The following is a 17866-nucleotide window of genomic DNA, read 5'->3' as shown; positions in this document are numbered from 1 at the left end:
GATGGTGAGTAAAGAAATAAAATTTAAAGATTGATTACATATACATTGGTTACTGCTTTCTGGACGAATTCTTAAGATTAACGATCGAGTTTAGCACGTTTCCTCACATCTCGGAGTAACATATTGGACGAAGTTGAAATTTTGTAAGCTTAAGACAATTTTGAATATAAATTAACCGTTTGATCTTCATTGGCTAACCTCATGAAGAGGATCTTCATACTTTACCTCGATTTGTATAAGTTTTATATATTTTATTTTTTGCTTTTTCTCTTTATAGATTTGGAAGTTCACTTTTTTATTCTGATTACAAATTAGCAATGTAAAAAAACATAGGACTCATTTTTTTAACAAAGCTAAGGGATAGTCACAATAATGATATTGTTAGCATCCTGACTGTGTCAATTCTGATATCCGTAGCAATTAGAAGCACGCTCTAGGCTGACCATATTACCATTGCCACAATTCCGGTGTCGTGCATATCACTACTATTTCAAATAATTTTAATCCTAGCAACTTAATACAAAATTAATTTTGAGTAATTAATTTATATATCTGACATTTTATTTTCGAATTTATGCGTTACGATGGTGAATACAAAACATGCTTAAATATTAATGACACGGCTTAGCTTTTGTATGCGATTAAGCAGAAGATCGCCTTGTTTGATGGTTGCCTGGTACTGCCAGTTCTTGCTGTCTGGACGATTTGTTTCTACTATTCCACCTACTCGATCAACTTTAGCATGAAGCCGACCGGCAGCTATGAAACGCGATAATTCCTGATCGATGTAGTCAACATTGACACCGAAAGCTTCGGCCATGTATTGAAGTGTTAACGAGCGATATGACTCTAAAAGCTGTGTATATGCCAAGATACGCATTTCGCGGACATAGAAACGATAATGGGGATGGGCTAAATAATCAGTACGCAGGATTATTTCCACTTCTGCTAAATGCTTGAAGAAATCCGCGTAGTGACAATTGTATAGAGAGAACAGATAGCGTTTTACATCTGCAAGACCGTGTAGAACCTCTTGAATTTCTGCCCCCTTTATTACCTTGTCACGTAGTTCGTTGCGAGGCAAGGCTATCATGGCCACATACACTGTGTAACGAACGAATGTGGGGTAGTCCATCAGTTCATACGAAGTAAATGTACTGACGGTGTCTAGGAAGAATGTGGCCGCTGCTTTAAAATCTCTTACGGCTACGGAATATACTCCTTGGTAGACCTTTAATCGATTACGTCTATCCCAGTCGCCACCTTCTTCAATCAAATATTTTGCCTTATCTATGTTCCTGGTAATTAGATCGTGATCCAAGTAAAAGAGTCCAAGGCGAATCAAATGAAAGACAATGTCTAAACGATGTCCCAGTGACACTGTCTTCTCGTAAGTTTTACGAAAAGCTGTTTCAGCTGCAGCTTTATCTCCAATGCGGCAAAGATATTCTGACTTTTTCAAATTCGCTTCTCGAACTTCCATTTCACCCAAGTTCTTCTCAGCGTCCTCAATCGCCTCATCCAATTTTTCCAGATCTTTGTTGTTTTGTTCCTTCATCTTTGACAGCAGGTCCTTATCAACAGACCAGCCTAGCTCACTACACAAATATTCGTAATAAGGTGCCATATTATCGGCTTTTACTGCTTCCAATAGTTTTTGTTTCAAGGAAGCATCTTGCTTGTGTTCCGGTAGGGTTAGAAGAAATTTGTATTGGGCCAATTCCAAGTTGGGGTTTTTTTCTAGGCCTTGTTCTTCCAAATTTTCCACAGGCATTTTGATTTTTTTCTGTGTCACTCTGTGAAAGGATGGTAGATTATATTATGAATATTTTTTCAATATTTAATTATGAACTCACCGAAATGTTTGCTTTGTTGAAGATCTGCAAATCATGCAAATGTCACAAAACAGAATAGTGTTGGAAAAGTAACGAGTATTTGATTGCAAGTACTCGTTACTGACTAATCTTTTGAGTACTCGTTACAGTTAAATGAGTACTCAATATCTACAATACAATCCCAATAAACACAAACGTTTGAAAAATGCTAAAATTCAACTGTTTTTCAAACAATTAGGGAATATTTATAATATTCGATCATTACAGAACTTACTGGAATTTTCGTTCGCCTCGAGACGAACGAAACGTCAAAAATCACTCGTTGATATCTCGAGAACTAGAGTCTGTTGAATCACAATTGTTTCGGTGGTCGATAGTAAATCACAAAGGATGACTCCATGGCAAAGTTGGAGGATTTGTATATAAAGTTATTTTAGTTTCACTCTAGACGAACGATTCGTCGCGGGACGATTTTGAGTTTCATGAATAGGCAGTTATTTTTTGCTACAAGAACAATGTTTTTATTATTTTACCCATTATATATCCAACACGACCATAAAAAAGTTCACAGGATCAAATAGAAATTCCCATAACCATTCAATTGGTTACGATAACCAATGCCGATAAATTTGGTTTTATGTCGTATAAAATTGTTGAGCTAACCACCAGCATGGGAATCAACAAATGGTTGGTACAACCAAAAGTTGAGTAAACTAATAGAATCTTAGTCAAATTATGGGACGCGCTTAAGGCAGTTGTTGCAAACAAATAACTATTACTATCAACATCGACATGTTAGTTGATATGACGCTACATAATTTGTAAAACGGGGAACAGCGTCACTAAATGTACTTAATAATAGTCCGCAATAAATTGAATAGTTTATCCCATAGAATAGAATTTGGCTTAAGGTAAGTATCGCACCGATTTATAAAAAAGGAATATTACAAAAGTTTCCATAAAGTTTGCAGGCTTCATACACCAACCAACACAAATACTTTTATTGTATTAAGCACATAAAATTCTAGAACTACTTCAGAGATCTGTATTTATATCTAGAGACTTAAGGAGGACATTTCTGGTAAGTATAAGTCTATGAATAATAATTTTATATTTATAAAAACTGTAATATGTACGTACATGCATATTATATGAAAATTGAATTATATAATCTCAATATAATTTGCCCTTTTCATTTAATATTGGAATTTGTTAAGTATATCTAACAATTGGTCAGGGTAACAATAAATAACATCGTGGGGAGGTTGCACCAACAAACCATATAAATAACAACCAATTTCTCATATCCGAAACGAATGCTTTCGTTCGACTAGGATTCCCAAAACAGCTGAATAATAATAAAATAATTATCCCAAAACAGCTGGCAAATAATTCGGTTGAGGCAACGAATTTGTTTTCTAGGTGTAGTTAGTAGATATGGAAAAGGATAGATTATCCATCCATTGGTTTTTGAAAGATTTGTGGAAAATTTCACTTGTCGATGAGACACCATATTTTTTCATCGATCAGCTTCTGAATGCTTCCAAAAATGTGTCATCCAAAGATATTAGTTTTCTGCAAATAAATATGCGTTTAGAGACTTCTTTAACTTTTCATTCCATTTTAACTTACCAAATAATATAATTTCAAATAATTTCCAAACAATTTCCGTATATTTATATTTCTACGCGGCATAAAGATGTTTTGAAAACCACAAAATTCGAGTCGTAGCCATCAAATTGTGATCGAAATGAAGAAATGGTTGTCGAATGGTTCCATAACATAGATCAGCAAATAAAATGGGATAAAAGTTTAAATGTTACCGCTTTCAAGGTACCACATTTAGGATTTATGCAGGATGAAGGATGCACCCTTAGTTCATATATCTGTTCAGATTTAGAAATTTGTCAATAGTTTCTAAGTTTCTTCCTGCCACAAATGATGAACCAAAATCGAAGGATAAAGGATTTGGTATCAGGGGAAGGTTAAAAATTCGCTTTAAAAACAAAGACGATGATGATCAATTCAATGATGTTCTTTCCGCTCTGAAAAGTTGTTCCACATCCAGATATTTTTAATTTTATATTTATATTTAAGCCATTTAAAGTAAGTAAGTAAGTAAGTAAGTATTTTTTTATTTGAGACTTATTCTTTTCGATTACATTGATGATATGAACTTTTCGATAAGTTAGTGGTAAACTTAGAACTATATCTGTCTTGTTCTAATACACAGTTTAATAATGTAAAATAGCTCTTGCTTTAAAGTGAAAAAGAATCGATTGTGCAATGCACATGACATGAATGAAAAAAAAAGGCTTGCTCAAACAGCCTTTGTTGTTTTCTTACAGAGCGCGAGTGTCTGTTATTAGAGTAAATAAATAAATAAGACTAAAATTACGACTATAAAACACTTAAAACGAGTTAACAAAATGTGTGTTAGCGACGAAGGCTAATATAATAGCTATTGGTGTAAAATGGTAAGTATTTGTTACACTAGTATCACAGTTTAATCGAATATACATGAGTATAAGGTAGTTAAATATTGTAATAAGACTAATTGTCTATTATAGAAAAAAGTTATTGCACATATTACATTTTAGAGACTAATTAAGAAAATAATCGAATATACATGAGTATAGGGTAGACAAGTGTTGTAATATGACTGATTGTCTATTATAGAAAAAAAGATATTGCACATATTTCATTTTAGAGACTAATTAAGAAAATAAAAGTTTCTTATAATAACTAATTATCCTCTATGTGTTCCTGGTGTAGTTTTCTGGAAGAATTGCGGTAAGATATAATTGGCTGATTCATTGTCAAGAATTTCATTAATGATGGCAACAGACGAGAGATATTTAGAATCAGACCAATTAGAGTTTTCCTCAATGTTGTAGATTGTACTCATCAAGTCATTTTCATGTGCTGCAAGCTTCTCGATGAATGTTCGTTGGAGGTTAAGGGCGTACCTACAAAATGGTTGGACTCCAGATGTTTCATAAATATATGAATTGGAGAATTTTTTTTCACGGCTTTGGTAATGTTTGTTGACACATTTCCTTAATATTTTTCTTTCAAGGATTTCTAATTCATTAGCCACTGTCGGCGAGATAGTGAACCAGATTGGAAATCCGTATAATAATATTGGTCTTATAGCCACTTTATATATTAGGAGTTATGTGTTTTGGGGTAAGTATTTATTACCCAGGATGTATGAGAATGACCCAAGTATACGTTTTGTCTTTTTCAGTGTTGACCGGGCGTGAGTGTTGAACTTTAGCAAATTGTCGAATGTGACTCCTAGATATTTTATTTCTGTTTCAAAGGGAATTTCGATGCCATTCAGAGTAAGTTTCAATGATTTGCTCTCAGGGACTACAAACCTGGGGCCTTTTCCAGACGGGTTTCTTATGCATATTGCTTCAGATTTTGAAGCATTAATTGATATACCCCATTTTACGTAGTAGTCACAAATACGTTGAAGGTGGTGTGTTGCTTTATTTAGAGCATCTGCCGGAGAAGTGCTGTGGGCATAAATTAAACAATCATCAGCATATAGTATTGCCTGTGAATCAACATGAGTGTGTGGGAAATCACTCAGGAAGATATTGAAGAGAAATGGGGCCAGGACGCTTCCCTGTGGAACGCCGCTTTTTACCTCACCCATGCTGGAGGATATCCCTTGTATATTTACTGCGAATTTTCTGTCTGTAAAATAACTGGTGAGTATTTTTACAATAAATGGATCTGTTTCTAGTCCCACAAGTTTATGTAGGATTCCCATATGGCATACGGAATCAAAAGCCTTTTGAATGTCCAATGCAATGGCAACAGTACATATTTTATTATTGAGATTTGATATTATATCATTGTGAAATTTCAAAAGTGCGTGTTGTGTGGAGTGACCTTTTTTGAAACCAAATTGGTAATTTGGTATAGGATCAATTATGAAACCATTTTCTATTTTCTCTTTTAGGACTTGTTCAAAAAGTTTCCCGATATTAGATAAGAGGGAAATTGGACGAAAATCAGCAGGTTCCATGCTGTCCGATTTCTTCTTAATCGGCAATATTTTTGCAGCTTTCCACACTGAAGGGAAATATCCGTTATTTATACAATGATTAAATATACATGTAAGAAGTTTCAGTGTTGAGCAGGGAAATTTTTTAATAATAAAATTTGAGATCTCATCTATGCCACTTGATTTTTTATTATTTATATGATGTATAATATTTCCAATCCGCTCTACATTTGTGAAATGGAAGTTGTCAGAATTTTGAACCGCATTGGAATCATCATCAAATGAATAGATATGTGGAGATGTAGCCCCTATATAAGCAGGTACTTTTGTATTCAAATCCGAGACTGGTTGGACTGGTACTGTTCTCTGAAAAACGGTATTGTAATATTGTTGGAAATGGTTCGCTATTGCAATGGGATTCTTGGAAATATCATTGTTGATAATGATTTGACTGCAAAATGGGGATTTTACTTTACTCGTTATTTTGTATATTTCCTTGAAGGCGGAGGGACCTGGTTTGATGTTTTGTAGTTTATTTTAAAATTTTTCTGCTTGCTCAATGTTAACGCACTCTTTTATTATTATTTTCAACAGTTGAATTTGTTTAGAAAGAATGGTATACTGGCTACTCGCTCTGTTCCCAGTACGATGAAATATATTTTTCAATTGTTTCTGCCAATTGTGTTTGATTTTGAATAATTTTTTTGTCCTTTCTGATAATGGGAATTTATTATCCATTATTTGGATTTGTTGGCAATGAGAGTTATGGATTGTTTTATATGTTTCGTTGAAATCATTAATCAAATCATCAATTTCAGTGATTTCCAAATTGTTGTTGCGTTGCGGCAACAATCTAGTTGAAGCAGCATCCATATCTTGTCTAAAATTGTTCCAATTGGTGTTTTTATAAGATGTGATCACACTTGGAGATCGTAGAAGAAAGCCAGAATGCTGAAGTTTTAAATTAAGCTTGAGTGGAAAATGATCCGAAAATGATGGTAATGATGTTATTTTAAAATTCGCCATGTTGCCACTGATAAGCTGAGAACTGACCAAAGAATGATCAAGATAAGAGGGGCCGTTCGGATAAGAGGGCGAAGAATCGCATAATCTGGCAACATCAAGAGAATTGTTTTCAAGCCAATTGAACAGTATTTTGCCATTTGAGTTCTCGGAATCATCTCCCCACGCACGGTTTTTAGAATTGAGATCTCCACCAAGGACAAATGCATCAAAATTCTGACATAGGCGGAGTAATTTTTCCAAGTCATTTTCAAGTTGCTGGACTGGGTGATTACATGGTATGTAAACAGACCCAAACAAATATTTTTTTGTGATATTATTGAAAAACGATTCAATTTTTATGAAGGACGTCTTGATACCGACATCATTTAATAAAACCTTTTCGTGGAGAAAAGTATTTTTACAAACAACAGCAACACCTAATGGTGAGTTGTCATACACAAAGTTGTATCCACCTAATTTCACTCTTCTTCTTCCTTTCAGATGGCATTCCTGAATGAATCCAATGTCAATATTGTTTTTAAATAAAGTATTTGTCAAATCAATTTGTCTACTGGTATCGATCAATGATCTTGTATTGAAGGTTAAAAAATTGATGGCTCTATGGTCCATATTTAGTCTTAATTTTGGTTAAAATACGAATAAATTCGGCTTTGGCTTCTGCCCTTGGCATATTTGAGTATTCAGTCAGGAATATATTTATCTCCTGCTCAATTGATAACACTTCTGGTTAAAGGAAAAGTGAACTCAGTTTCATGAATTGATCTATAATGGATGGTTTTTGTATTGAAATATTTTGTGCGGGACGTGTATTGAAGAGACCAGCAAAGGTTTGCTCAGGGATGATATTGGAAACACCAATTGCATTTTTAACATTGTTCCTTGCAATGGAACGCTCCTCTGCTGCTTTGGCAAATCTCTGTTTCCTGGCTGCTGTATATTTTTTGTAAGTGGGGCATCCTCGCCAATTTGCGGGATGTCCAGTCTCTTTACAATTATTGCAAAAGGGCTCTTTGTCATCATCTCTTGTTCTCTGACACTCACCTGGATTGTGGCTTTGGTCGCATTTAACACATCTGTATCCAGAGTTGCAGTTTTTTGCTGTATGCCCCCATCTCTGACATCTGCGGCATTGTATATCAGCTCCTTTTTGTTTGGGCATCTCCCATTCGACTATCTGACTTTGTAAACTTTTTATTCCGGAGACGTCATTCAGTGTTTTTCCTGGAAATAAAGATACGAGGAAAAGGCCGGTATCAATATTCTTTTTAATGGAATTTGAAGTTGTAAATTTCACTATGTTTGCCACAGTGTCAGGAACTATAGCATCCAGTTCAGATCTCATTTCCTCAATTTCCGTGTCAAATGTAAGACCTCTTAATATAAGAGATGTTTGCTTCAATTCTTTCGGAGTGAAAGAATATGAATGTATGTTCTTTTCCCTGAGAATTGCCATCATTGATGTATGTACATTTACGTCCGCAAAGTAGATCTTGCTTTTGTTTTTGTTAATGTTTTTGATTTTAAATGAAAATGGTGGTATCGTACTTCGCAAAGTGTCAACAAGAGCTTTGATATTCACATTATAGATGAAAATGGGTGGACACCATTTTGGTTTCTGTGTATTTTTGTTGTTGTTTGTGTTGTTTGTTTTGTTTGTGTTGTTTTTGATTGGGGCTTGTGAACTGGTACTTGGACATTCAATGTTGATATCAGCCAACACTCCTAGGATGCCAAACCTGTTTTGATCAGTCGGTTTATAGTTCCTTAGCTTTTCCGACAGGTCAGGAATTACAATTTCCGATGGTGGGGTTGTAGTTTCCAGCCGCTGCCTTTTGCGGTCATTTGGTTGGGTGATGATTTGTTGATTGTTATTGTTGCCGGCAATGGGCACTTGTTGTAGTTGATATGGTGGAGGTACTTCTACCTCTGCTACATCACACTCCATATCAGGCGGTATATGGCCAGGCATATTCCTTGCAATATTTGCAGTAGAATTGCCTGGGTCAACAATATTACCAAAAATATATAAATTAATTGAAAATTTATTATCCGAGAAAAATAGGTACGTCTGTTTGTTTTCAGTGCTGCCAAGTTTTTTCTAAGCCATTTAAAATTGTTCATTAATATGCAGGCAATTTGAAATAAAATACTCTGAGAAAATACTCATTTTACTCATACATATAAAATAGATACACATACATAATACATATGTAAGTAAACAAAACAAATACTATCAAATAAAAAAATTCGAAACTGCAAAAGGCGGTCAAACAAAAATTGACGCCTTTCAAAGTTGTTACACCGTTTATCAGTGATGCCAACTCCCGAAATGCAAAAAGCACCAAATATATATTATTAACTGTTGGGAAAGAAAATATTATTAAAAATTATACAAATGGTCTTTTTTGAATTTTTTATTAAAGTAACGAGTAGTAACGAGTACTCAATTCAAAAGTAACGAGTAGTAACGAGTAGTCAAAAGTAATCAAAATTTCCAACATTAAAACAGAAGTCATAAAAGCAAATCATGCAAATGTCACAAAACAGAAGTCATAAAAGCGAATGTCAGTTCGAAAAGGTTTTCAAAAATTTTCAGGTAGTGAACATTTCAGATATATGTTAATATGCAGATGGCGCTAATATTCAGCATAGACCAAGGAAGTTATAGACATCTTATGTGAATTCACAGCGCTTTTTCGTCTGCAAAGGAGTTATTCTTTAATTTTGCTTTAATTTGTTTTCTTTCCTTTGTTCTCTTGATGAAATACCTAATATTGTAAAAGCATATAAAATTATATACGTCGACAACTTTTTTGTAATGAAAATTAACTGATTTGTGCAGTTATTCTCGTTTTCCAAAACGAAATGAAATTTGACTGATTTGTGCGCAATTGAGTGAAGATCTGCAAATCATGCAAATGTCACACAAACAGAAGTCAGTGTACACTGAACAGAAGTCATAAAAGCGAATGTCAGTTCGGAAAGGTTTTCAAAAATTTTCAGATAGTGAACATTTTAGATATATGTTAATATACAGATGGCGCTAATATTCAGAATTAGTTTTATATAAACCCAACAAACGCAAGGATGAGCATTTTTCAAAGGTAACGCCATATCAATTTGATAGTTAATCCCATTAAATCAAATGGCCTTGCCAATTTCTTGCTTTCAACATATTTTTTGGGTTCGAAGTATTTTTTAGGTTCGAAGTATTAAAATGAGATTTAGTTTGAAAAGTTGCTGCTAATATGTTGATAAATTATTGTTAACGTTTTGAACTCTACTGTTGAGGGTAATGTCATTTCAATATTTCAAATTCAAATTAAGTCTAATATTGCAAATAAGACATCTTATAGCCTTTTGGAGAAGTAAATTTCACATACGTGATGTAAGTCTATGGCCTCTCAAGGCATATTAATATGCCTTGATGGCCTCCAAAAAGCATGCTAAAATTGATCCAGATCCAACCGATCCCCAAGTTAGTCATATGTTTGCAACACCCAGAAGGAGATAGACCCATGGCGCTGAGTCCTTCCATCCATTTGTCTGCGAACACATTTTTGAAATCAAAGTCTAGGTCGCAATTTTAGTTCAATCGACATCAAATTTGGTATAGTTATGTGTTTTTGTCAGAATAAAACCCTATTGATTTTGGAAGAAATCGGTTCAGTTTTAGATATAGCTCCCATATATATCTTTGGCCCCAGAAGCTAGAATTTCAGCCAGATTTACTTTGAATTTTGCACAAGGAGTGCAATTTATAGTTTCGTAAATTGTGTCGGATTTGGTTGAAATCGTTTCAGATAAATATGTTTTTTTTTCGATTTCAAATATGGCCAAAATATCCACATTTTTCTTGTAAAATCGAAGACGGGTAAAACTGACTTATGCTATGTTCCCACTGACCCGTTTTCCTCATTCGTTTTTCCAAAACATTTCACCGTTCACACCGACTTGAGACAGTTACCATGGAAACTAGAAATTTACATTTACTCGAAATTCACATATATGCAATCTTCAAATACTTACCGCGAGCGAAAAGGGAAAAAAAATTCAAGTTATTTTCACATGTCCACGTTCTTCAAAGCCTTTGTTTATTCCTTTTTTCTATAAAAACTATTTCAATATTTTGACATATTTATTTGAAAGGGGTATGTTATTAGGGGTATATTCCAAATTAGGTCAGTTCAAATTCTAAAATTAGGTCTGTTTTCTTATTGCACTGATAACCAGTGCAAAAAGAAAACGCAAAACGTCTAAACAGTTCAATTTTCGATTTTGATTGGCAACACTTGGTCGTCAAATGTCAAAATCAAAGTTATTGTTTATAAATAAAAATAGGGGGTATACATTTAATAATCAATTTATAGAAATAAGTGTACCAAAAACGAAAGAGTGATTATTAATTTTAAAGGATTTGCTGCTTGCCTTTCAAAAACAAATGACTGCTGGCAACAGCTACGTGCGTGGAAACAGATTCAGTGCGTCATGTTTATCAACCAAACGCGGGGAAATATGGGAATTTGCCCAAGTGGTGGATTTACAAGTGGCTAATACCACAAGCATGTGTGGTATAGAAATGGATATGCCAATTGCATCAAAATCACAAAAGCCTAGTTAACGTAGAATTACAGACTTCGGCCAGCCATCACAAGAGGGAGAGAATATACAGGAAATATAATTCAACTTAATACCACAAATTATTTAATTAAACACCATGTCATCGCAAAATGTAAAATAATTTACCCACGCCGAAGTTGCCAAAAATATTACAAAAGAAAAGAATTGGTTCATAATCCACAACAACGTGTATGACGTGACCCCTTTTCTCAATGAGCATCCTGGTGGTGAAGAAGTCTTGATCGAACAATCTGGTAAAGATGCTACAGAAAATTTCGAAGAAGTTGGTCACAGTTCATATGCCCGTGAAATGATGCAACAATACAAAATCGGTTAACTAGTTGCTGAAGAGCGTACAAATGTTCCAGAAAAATCCGAACCCACATGGAATACTGAGCAAAAGAACGAGGAATCGTAATGAAGTCATGGCTGATGCCTTTTGTCTTGGGTTTAATAGCCACCTTGGTTTATAAGTTTTTCTTTGGAACGAAATACCAATAATTGTAGGCAGAGAAAAACATCACCACCACCAGCCACAAACAAATATCGCAAGTTTATTTGTATATTTAGTTGAGAAAGGGATTTCTTGCTGTTTTAGACCATAAAACAAGTCATACAAAAAACAAAAACAAAACATATACAGTGACTCACAAAAATATTCTTTTTTATATATTGAAATCGCAAACCGCTTAACATTTATATGAAAAAGTTTTATTAAAATGTTTCCATGGATATACATAACAGCAAAACGTAAACAAAAATCGTGAAATTAATTTTATTGTATTATTTTTAATCATTAATTCAAAAAACTACAAAAAAAGCTCACAAAAGTATTCGTCGTATCAGTAATCACATTGTATGAGACATTATTTTGGTCCACTTAGTATTTGGAATAGTACCCTTTGTTAGCGCAAATGGCTTCCAGTCGTCTTGGCATCGACACGTTTCTTGAGAGATTTTGCCCCATTCTTCTTGTAACACTTTTTTTAAGGGCTGTCCAAGATGAAATTTGGTTTTGTCCGATCCACGGTTCCAAATGAGATCCATATTTTCACATCCCAGGCCGTGTGTTTGAGGTGTTTGCTTGTTGGAACAAGGAGTCTTTATCACGAAATCCCATTTTAGAGGCGCTGGAGTGAAGATTTTCTTTCAAAATTTTTAAATATGTTAAAAAACATTTAGGCGTTCATGGTTCCATCAATAAAAACTAAGTTTCATTACACTTGTTTTTACATTTTTTATTTTCAAGGTTTCCCTAAGCTTTCGCCGTGAAAATAAAAAAATGTCGAAAAGTGTAAGACAAAAGTTTTTATTATTTTAAAATTTATTAAGAAAATGTAACCATTAAAAAAATTAGGTTTATTTTAGTTATCGGAATTATTATTTCTTCAGCAAATTAACTTAACTTTATTCATTTTTGGATTATGTTTGTATAATTAACCCTCTAATGCCCCAATTTTTTGGCCATCTGAATAAATATTTAATGTTAACGACACAAAAGCAAGAAAACTAAACAAGAAAATTTTATAGGTAAAATTCAGTATATGCTGCAAAGCCTCTTGAACAGTTCCAACTGTTTTCTTTTTATTATACCCATTTTTATTGTGTTAAGGTGTGTTTTACTAAAAGCTTCCTTATTTATTGAAGCCCGCCTAAAGGCGGGATTGGGCATTAGAGGGTTAACTAAAGAATAGAAAAATTATACACAAATGAAGCGTAAATATCTAAAAAATTCATGAAAATTTTAAATTTTACCGCAAAATCCAAACCAAAATCATACTGTCTTGGTGAATATTTTCTAAATAATGATGAAGAAGGCAATTTTATTATTATATACTATTCCAAATGCTATTTTTATACCCTCCACCATAAGATGGTGGTTTTTTAAGTTTGTCATTCCGTTTGTAACAGATCGAAAAATTGCTCTAAGACCCCATAAAGAATAGGGTGGTTAAATTTTCAAGGGCCGATGTTGATTTTGAATAAAACACAAACTATTTAGGACATTATTGTAATTTTATTTTATTATGATATATTCGTATTACTCAATTATGTATGGAACAAACTATAGGCCAAATAGACGCCGCGACCTCGGTGGCACACCTCCATCCGATGGTCCAAATTTTCGATGACGCTGGGGCATAATTGAGGTTCTATGCCGTTAATGTGCCGAATTATCCCGTCCTTTAGCTATTGAATTGTTGCTGGCTTATGGACGTACACCTTTTCTTTCAAATAACCACAAAGAAAAAAGTCCAACGGTGTCAAATCGCATGATCTTGGCGGTCAATTGACATTGCCATTACGTGAGATAACACGGACATTAAATTTGTTGCGCAAAAGAGCCATTGTTTCGTTAGCTGTGGGGCAAATTCGGGCCATACAAAGTTCGTTATCATCTTACGATAGCGAACACCATTCACAGTAACTGCCTGACCGGCCTCATTTTGGAAAAAATACGACCCGATGATGGTCGGTCCGTCTGTTGAAATCACGCCAACTTCCGTTCGAAACAAGCTATCGACTTGAAACTTGGCACAAGAAGTTGTTATTGATATAGGTCGTATCTTATTGGAAAAGGGCCATATCGCATTACTTTACGTATAGCCCCCATATAAACCGATCCCCAGATTTGACCTTCGGAGACTCTTGGAGGGGCAAAATTCATCCGATCCGGTTGAAATTTGGTACGTGGTGTTAGTATGTGGTTTCTAACAACCATACAAAAATTGGTCCATATTGGGCGGGGCCGACTATATCATACCCTAAACCACCCCATGCGAATTAGTAAACATAAGCAAGGGTATCATTGGTATAGGTTTGGGAGATGAACCGAATTTCCTTATTTATGAAAATTAAGCAGTATACACTCAAAAAAAGGCATGTCCTGTTACAAAGATTTTGTCTTTACTTTAAAAATTTACTTTTTCCCTTTCCTTTTTTTCCTTTTTTTTTAAATCCGAGCCAAAGAAGCGGAGAATACTAGTAAGGATTTTTTTAAGACACATTTTTTTTTTTAATTTCGGTTTTGTGTACTTCTTTCTAGGAAGCGAATTTTAAGTTTTCATTTTTTCAGCTTTTGTTCTCCATATGCCATTAAAATCCTTTAAAACGAGTTAACAACTTTATTTTCCAAATTCAGACTCGACTTCCAGTATACTCATAGAAAAAGTCTGCTAAAAATAGCAGTAGATGTCTGCTGTTATATTTTTGTACTTCACGGCCTAATGAACAACAATTTATAAAATTTTTATACCCTGCGCCACACTGTTGAACAGGGTATTATAAGTTAGTGCATATGTTTGCAACACCCAGAAGGAGACGAGATAGACACATGGTGTCTTTGGCAAAAATGCTTAGGGTGGGCTCCTGAGTCGATATAGCCATGTCCGTCTGTCCGTGAACACATTTTTGTAATCAAAGTCTAGGTCGCAATTTAAGCCCAATCGACTTCGAATTTGGCACAAGTATGTGTTTTGGGTCAGAATAGAACCCTATTGATTTTGGAAGAAATCGGTTCAGATTTAGATATAGCTCCCATATATATCTTTCGTCCACTTATACGGCCCTAGAAGCCAGATTTTAACCCAAATTTGGTAGAAATTTTGCACTAGGAGTACAATTGGTAGTATAGTCAAATGTGCCAAATTTTATTGAAATCGGTTCAGATTTAGATATAGCTTCCATATATATCTTTCGTACGATATGCACTTATATGGATTCAGCCTGAGTTTTACCCTGATTTGGTTGAAATTTTGCTCAAACATAACGCTTGGCCATATAGTCACGAGTGCAAAATTTGATTGAAATCGGTTCAAATTTAGATATAGCACCCATATATATCTTTCGTCCGATTTAGACTCATATGACAACAGAGGCCAAAGTTTACTACCGATTTTCGTGAAGTTTTGCACAGAGAGTAGAATTAACATTCTAGCAATGCTTGGTAAATTTGATTGAAATCGATTCAGATTTAGGTGTCGTTATGTGTGTTAAATTTGGTTAAAATCTTTAATATTTGGTTCAGATTTAGATAAAACCCCCATATATTCGTGTTTCCAGTTATTACAAATATGACCAAAATTCCCACACTTTAGACAAAACTCTGTGATGATTTCCTCATATCTTAGTCATATCCTGTAGTGCCAGAATTTCCACAGAACAGTTGATTTTTAAAATAAGGCTCCAAGTCGCTCGACTTGACCAAATAATATGTTACAACCCACACTTGACCACATATCTTGGCGAGATCTACCAATATCCTTTTAAAATCGCCACTGGTGAGTATCGCCTGATAAATCATAAATGTCCTTTTGTACACTTGCATTAAAATTTCTCTCGCTTCATATTTCCCATATTTTTTACTAACATTGTGTTTCATCCCATGGTGATAGCCGATTTTAATTCTAGTGTTTTTGTACAAATATTCTCTTCATTATAAGTATTTGTATCTGGAAATGCAAACCTTTGCATAGCTCCCAGCAAATTTGAAGTAGTTAAGGTGGTAACACAAATGTTGGTATACATAGTGGTGAAGGGTATAATATAGTCGGCCCAGCCCGACTTTAGACTTTACTTACTTGTTTTTTACTAACATTGTGTTCCACCCCAGGGCATTAGCCGACATAAATTTTAAGTCAATAGAATTTTGGTCTTAAATATATTGTCGGTTCAGATTTAAATGCATGTATATGGGAACATAAATCTTTATATATACCACTCAAAAAATTTGAAGGAATTCAGATGGTGTCGAAAATGTACATCACAAAGTGGTGCAGGGTATAAAATAGTCGTCCCTGTCCGACTATAGACTTTCCTTACTTGTTTTTCTATAGAAAAATTTGTCAAAATTTTATTTCTATAGAAAATTTTCTCAAAATTTAGCATATTTATTGAAAATGTATTTCTATAGTAAATTTTCATATAATGTTATTTCGTGCTGATGGTCACTGATTCTTAAAAAACCTCTAATATAAATCTTTCGACCGATTATAAATTCAATTTTGCGAAATTGCCTAAAAATGTATACCCTGCGTCGCACTCTTTATAGAAGTATTACAATATACATTGTCCAAATCGAGTGAGGTAAATAGCAACATAAACCTTTATACAAAGCACTCAACAAAATTGAAGGATTGAGATTTTATCAAAATGTGGATCTAAATACAAAGTTGTGTATATTATAGTCTGCCCCGCCAGACTTCAGATTTTCTTATTATTATTATTATTTTTTTTTTTTTGACTAAAATTATGTTTCGTCCCATAAAGTTAGATTCAAATATTAAGTACATAGATTTTGTTGAAGTGTATACAATTTTGTCTAAATCGGTGCAGATTCAAATTCATGCATATGGGAATATCAACCTTTATATAGCTCGCAACAAACTTGAGATGGTATCAATGAATTTGGTCCACAATGAAGGGTATAATACATTATTTTTTTATTAAACATAGGAACGACATTGGCCTGAATTCGAAACATAGAGTACAAGTACACACACTTTTTCATTAGAAATAAGTTGTTTTAGCACACTATACGAGTGCTGGAGATCATGATCGCACTGAATAATCCATGTAGACGGTATTTCCCGTGATTGTTATGGTAATATTACATGGGACAAACTGTTTTTGAAGATTTCCAAAAGCATAGTGCCCTCTATACTCAATAAATCGGAGCCATGTCCAAAAAACCACCCCCAGACCATAATATTACCCCCACCATTATTGAAGGAACTGTTTTTATTTCTTGGATTAAGACTTTTCTTTGGACCTTCGTACTAAACTTCCACCACCCGAGCCATGCAATTTAAACTTTGATTTGTAGGAAAATAAAACACATTTCACTGATTCTCATGCCATTTAAGGTGTTTTTGTAAAAATTTAAGGCACCGTTAAATTTTTTCGAACTCCATAATTATTGTGAGTCTCACGAAATACAGATAAGGCCTTTGACGAAATGTCCAAATGAAATTGTCACTTACGTGAGAGTTCCTTTATTGGAAGTTGTTAGAGACGCTACAAGTTGGGCCACTAGATATTTCTACATAATTCGATACATATTCCTGTTTTTGTTGCAGTGAAACAAAATTTAAACAAATACTTCTGTTTTGTTTATTTACATTTGCTTTTGTTTCTTCTTCTTTTCAGTATGTGACATTCACTTGAGATGTGTTCCTCCCCAGTATTTTAGTTAGTTGCCAATTCATATTTTGACAACTACAAAATTCGCATATAATGGTGACTCTGGTGCGACTTGCACTGATAGTTGCACTGGATAGAACACCAGTGCAACGATTGCCATACAAAAGTTCTATCCAGTGCAAAAAGAAAACAGCCCTATTGACGTGTTTTTGAGGAAAACTTG

General features: G+C 34.2%; 1 protein-coding gene across 1 annotated transcript; it reads right to left on the bottom strand.

The window, feature by feature from the left end:
• Positions 1-529: 529 nt before the first annotated feature.
• Positions 530-1940, bottom strand: Rpn7 (regulatory particle non-ATPase 7). The gene is made up of 2 exons (XM_075295841.1): positions 1857-1940; positions 530-1796 (listed from the first exon to the last, which is right to left on the bottom strand). Exons 1-2 carry the CDS (start codon positions 1889-1891, stop codon positions 605-607), a joined length of 1227 nt encoding a protein of 408 aa, XP_075151956.1. The 5' UTR covers positions 1892-1940; the 3' UTR covers positions 530-604.
• Between the last annotated feature and the right edge of the window lie 15926 nt (positions 1941-17866).

Source organism: Haematobia irritans, chromosome 1 (assembly GCF_050003625.1).
Source record: "Haematobia irritans isolate KBUSLIRL chromosome 1, ASM5000362v1, whole genome shotgun sequence".
Taxonomy (NCBI): Eukaryota; Metazoa; Arthropoda; class Insecta; order Diptera; family Muscidae; genus Haematobia; species Haematobia irritans.
Note: the sequence above shows the minus strand (reverse complement) of the source record. Positions and strands in the feature narration are given on the sequence as shown.